The sequence below is a fragment of the Lolium rigidum genome, chromosome 7 (assembly GCF_022539505.1).
Source record: "Lolium rigidum isolate FL_2022 chromosome 7, APGP_CSIRO_Lrig_0.1, whole genome shotgun sequence".
Lineage (NCBI taxonomy): Eukaryota > Viridiplantae > Streptophyta > Magnoliopsida > Poales > Poaceae > Lolium > Lolium rigidum.
The window spans coordinates 16,846,107-16,851,099 of record NC_061514.1 but is presented as its reverse complement, the minus strand read 5'-3'; the positions used below and the strand labels follow the sequence as shown (position 1 = coordinate 16,851,099).

Sequence of the window (4,993 nt, the reverse complement as noted above, 5' to 3'; positions counted from 1 at the left end):
AGCATTGAAATCGAGTTACATCCGACAAATCAAATACATTTATCATTCGCTACACTGTAGCACAACAATAGTCACTCACATGAGGGCAGTTTTGGATATTACACCAGACATGGTTGGGCACAATCAACAGCAGATACAACAACAATCGTAAGATCAACAACATCTGTGACAGAACTACGGTGAACAATCACTAGCAAATTTATTGTTAACCTAAGGCTAAGGTACATTCGTTCTTGAGTCATGTTCTCACATCAGAGCACATGTGTCCTTCCAGCTGCTCTCTGTTAAAACCATGGAGCATCAATTAAGGCGTATTTGTCATCATAGTACAGCAGCCACACGAGAGTAGACCTTTGCGGGGGCTTTAAGCAGGCCCGCTACTCCCTTGACCATGAAAGAAGCGCACAACGACACAGGTTATGTTGTCGCTACTCTCCCTCACGTAGGCCTCTTGCAGGAGCCTCTTTGCGGCTTCTTCTGGGTCTTGTATTGATCGGGTCATGTCGACAGCCTCCTGCATTAGAAACATTGTGCAGGGGGGCAGATCAAACACACAAAACATGATATAGATGGTACAGGTCTTTAAATTATTCTGTTTTTTTGAATTACCTCATTAGAGACCACATCCCACAGTCCATCGCTTGCGAGGATGAGAAACTCCAGGCTTTCATCAACGATTTCCTCCTATAACCCAGCAAAGCATTACTAAACACGATCATCATTTGCTAAAGGTGAATATACAGAAACATATTCCTAAGCCCCTCAAGATGGCCTAGGAAAAAAATTAAGTGGTTCTTTCATTAGTACAGTGAATCCACAAGGGTCATGAAGATGGACACCTACTCACATGCATACGCATTTATAGAGACAAGTAATATAGAATTATTAAACTCCCAGAAATTCATACCCGGATCTCTGGATCCACAACTACATACTGCTTCAAGAGCTTGTCACCAAACGCAAGAAACAGCAAGAAAATATTAAACTCTCCAGAAATTCATACCCGGATCTCTGGATCCACAACTACATACTGCTTCAAGAGCTTGTCACCAAACGCGCGAGAAACAGCAAGTACACCACCAACGCGCCATGTTCCTATGGAACAAAGTACCATTGTTAGGAATGTAGTCATGTTCCATCCAGAAAATTTGGAGAGAATGCATCGCATAGTACCTGCCCACATCACAAAACCTCCCGCTTCTTCAATGCGTTGCCGCTCATCTGTCTGATCAGGCTTGTGATCTTTCGAAACAGGTACAGCTGCAAAAACAAGAAGATCAGATTAAGTATAGAACGGTTACACAGTTTTTCCTCTAATTTACTTCCCAGTGCATTAGTTTACCATCAAAATGCATGGAGTCTCTATTAGGCTATTGCCTAGTTTAGCATGAAAGAAGGATTATGTGGGGTAAATACCTCATCTTAAGAAAACAAGGCAAACATTTAAGAACCTTAGAACAAGTCTATTAATAACAAAAGAATCATAAAATATGTCCTTAACTTTTACAAGCATGCATAAAATGATATTGTTGAGTAGATGCCCCTCATGAGCTCACAACCTCATAACACATATCTGCAGCAAACTATTTCCAATGCGCCGCTTTGGGATGTTTCTATAATCCGCTAAAAGCCTGGAAGCCCAGTTCCAAATTACAGATATCAAATCTGATAGAAAAGCTTTAGTATGTTGATCGAGAATCAACAATTTGGTATATTCTGCTATGTTCATTAAGCAGGATTTAAACGAAGTCAAATCGAAGTGTAAAGCAAACACGATAAAAAAAGGTTACATATGGGGTACATATATAAGTAGTTAAGTGTTAACTGCTGATTACCATTTCCTCCCCTGCATATGATAGCCCTGGAGTCTCCAACATTTGCGACAAAGAGACGATTGCCGACAAGTACAGCAGTTGATGCAGTTGACCCACACTGGTTCTGAGTACTGTCAGATTCCAAAAAGTCACTGTCGGTACTTTTATAAGAATCGTCTGCAGATAAGAATACCATGCAGCGATTCTGTTAGTTGTATTTACACAACTCGGTGTTCCAGCGGCTTATTCGCAAAAAAGGACAAGGCAATACCTATAGCCACTTTTGTTTCACTCATGAACTTTGGATGCCTAAGAAGATGGCTGAAGAGGTTCTCTTTGACATACTCAGCTACTTTAGCACCACCATGACCTATAAAATAAGCAAGACATTTAACAATCCAACTCAGAAGAAGATGGTAAGTTTGTTCCGCTTGTTCAACTTTAACTTGTAAGCACTGCGTCAACTGCGAAGCGGCGAATATTTTATATGTTTTTTTATCCATTAACCCCTTGCAATAATGGTTGTTTTAGCCACACATAAAAATATACATTTTAAGAGAAAATAATGTATGGTTGTACAAACATTATACACACAGGTTCAAGTCCAACATAAGAAATATCAGCGTGATCTTTTGGCACATCAAGGCATTCTTAAATTCAGAAACGCACTCTTAGAGAAGTTTATAATCTTACAGAAAAATTGAACATGAACAAAATCTACGCTCGAGAGAGATGATACATACCATCAAAAACTCCGAACAAACCAATAAGCTGCCCGTCAACACTTTCAATTCTTGTCTCATAGAAGTCTTCCATAGAAGCCCGTTTCCCAAGGGAGCTCGCATAACCATAGCTAAACTTACTATTCTGGCTGGCAGAAAAATAAATGAGAGATGCTGAGCAAATAGGTATAATAATTACAAAGTTATAATCCTGATCAACTGGTCTTTTGGCCAATGGCAACATCACAAAAAATATAAAGCTACTATAAAACTAGAGACCCCCAGAGTAACATTCGCAGAGTAAAATAAAACAGAACACTGCATGTATCTGGATTGCTTTAGGAGCTGCCATGTCATGATGCAACACGACACATGACTAGATTCATAGATGAAACATGTCTTATAGTATGAAAGGAAGGACTATCAAGACTTGTGTGTGCGGGTCGATAGGCGTGTGCAGCTGAGCAGAGCCAGCTAAAATTCACTGATATCGACTAATAATATGTTAGCGTCCCGGGCCCAGCTCCGCACACTTGTGTCGTGCTAAGGCGTTTGGCGCATCGGGCCCAGCCCATAAGCGGAGAGCCCTCTCGATCCCAAAAGACCGGCCTGATGGGATGGGAGGATGGCTACTCCCCCTTATAAGCTGCCCGTAGCCCCCTTCCACTGGCGAGGTGGGACTAAAGTCGCCGGCAACGCTGGTATCCTAACACAATACTGATAATCCTAGCCATTCATTAACTTACTTTAGCTGGATGCTGAACCACCGAGGATGCATAAGAACTTAAGAAGTGCTCTGGTCTTATGCTACCATGCACAACTCCTAGTCGCAAGGGTTTCATTTGGTATAGATTTAGAATAAGCGTCACAATTTACTCGCATCTAGATAGTGTGGGTACAACATATTTGGGCTATGTAAACCATAACACATGAAAGAGGTGTGGCATGTGTCCTGCTTAAAGCAACAGCCTATTTCGCTCATCGCACAAATAGAAATGGTTTATGAGTTACAACTAACTAACAGAGTCCTTGCTCACCGCAAGAAAGTCCTCACAGCCGGTTGTGGATATTCCGTGCGACGCGCGACGCAACATATGCCGAATTACACGGGGGGGGGGGGGGGGGGGCAGCAGCTCGAACAGATCAGAGACGGACAGAGAAAAAAGGGGGAAAACGTGTCGGGAATCGGTCACACCTGAGGCCGCCGCCGCTGACCGGCGATCCGTCGGTGGGGTGGCCGATCACCGTGCTGAGGTACCCCATCGCGCGCCCCGCCCGCCTAGACCAGAGCCGGACGCGACGAGGGCAGGAGGGGAGAAAGAAACAAAATTGGGCGTGAAAGGAGTCAAATTTGGGGGATTTGGGGGGAGGCGGGGCGGGATTGGTCCATTTCTATAGTGGAAAGCTCCTCCTCCTCCTCCTTCCTGCTCTCGCTCGCCCCGTCGTCGGCCTTTTCGCGGTTAGGCCCTCGGAGGAGCGCGTAATTGTGCTACTACGGTGGCGTGCGAGCTGCGAGGAGGAGGGGCCTTTCACGTGAAAGAACGTGTCTTGGGATTTATGAAAGATCCTTCGACAAGATCGAGGATGGATCACCGTCCACACGTTGCGACTGGGCATTGGGAAGGGGCAGACATACATTTAATGACTTCTTGCCAAATCTCACGACCTGCCTGAACAAAACAAAATCTGCAAAAAATAGTTCATCCTTCTCAAACTAATAGGATGCATATAGATTATATAGTTTTGATTAGAGTCAAAATTTTCAAAATTGACTAACTAGGTAGAAAAAGACATAAACATGTACAACAACAAATGCACATAACATGGAAGTATACTTCACGATAATTCTAACGGTACTGGTTTGAGATCATAAATATTGATACTTTTGTCTGTATAGTTGGTTAAACTTTCAAATATTTGACTTCGACAGAAACTATATGCCTACTGTGTTGGGAAGCAGGGAGTATTTAGCTACACTAACTAAAAAAATAGCTGCACTCTTCATTTTTTATGTGGAATAGGAGGAGCTTTCCTTTTCATTATGGGCAGTGTTGGGCCTCTATCGGGTGATCAATTTATTTTTTTGCTTCCATAAAGTACCGATGTAGCAAAAAAACATTTCGTTCAAAATCCCACTTTTGCTTCCATAAAAGTAGCAAAACCAACTGCGATTGTAGCAAAAAAAAAAAGGGTTCGCCCTTGAAACACGAAGACCTCGTCGGAGACCGCCAGAAACGTCACTGGAGCTCATCGGAGACATCGAGGGAAACCTCGCCAGAGATTATGTAGCAAAAAAATATGATATTGTAGCAGAGACCGTCCTGGTTGGAGACATTGATGGAAACCTCGCCAGAGACTAGGTAGAAAAAAAGTGTGTTACTCTAGCAAAACCAAGCTCGTCGGAAGGCGGCCGGTAAATAATTCCACAACGACCGAAAGTTTTGGTTCGTCCCTAGC

At 43.0% G+C, this 4,993-nt stretch overlaps 1 protein-coding gene across 1 annotated transcript; it reads right to left on the bottom strand.

Moving 5' to 3' along the window:
- Window positions 1-3,966, bottom strand: LOC124671615 (probable protein phosphatase 2C 45). Its single transcript, XM_047207968.1, has 8 exons — window positions 3,732-3,966; window positions 2,558-2,685; window positions 2,086-2,184; window positions 1,836-1,991; window positions 1,174-1,260; window positions 1,004-1,095; window positions 610-684; window positions 1-514 (listed from the first exon to the last, which is right to left on the bottom strand). Exons 1-8 carry the CDS (start codon window positions 3,797-3,799, stop codon window positions 365-367), a joined length of 855 nt encoding a protein of 284 aa, XP_047063924.1. The 5' UTR covers window positions 3,800-3,966; the 3' UTR covers window positions 1-364.
- Between the last annotated feature and the right edge of the window lie 1,027 nt (window positions 3,967-4,993).

What these genes read in the sequence shown, in the direction of transcription:
- LOC124671615 (XM_047207968.1), bottom strand. Translation starts at nt 3,799, where the DNA reads ATGGGGTACCTCAGCACGGTGATCGGCCACCCCACCGACGGATCGCCG. An exon ending in TGAAACAAAAGTGGCTATAG is followed by an intron (nt 1,992 to 2,085) that starts GTATTGCCTTGT and finishes TCTTATCTGCAG; the next exon opens with ACGATTCTTATAAAAGTACC. An exon ending in CATATGCAGGGGAGGAAATG is followed by an intron (nt 1,261 to 1,835) that starts GTAATCAGCAGT and finishes TTGTTTTTGCAG; the next exon opens with CTGTACCTGTTTCGAAAGAT.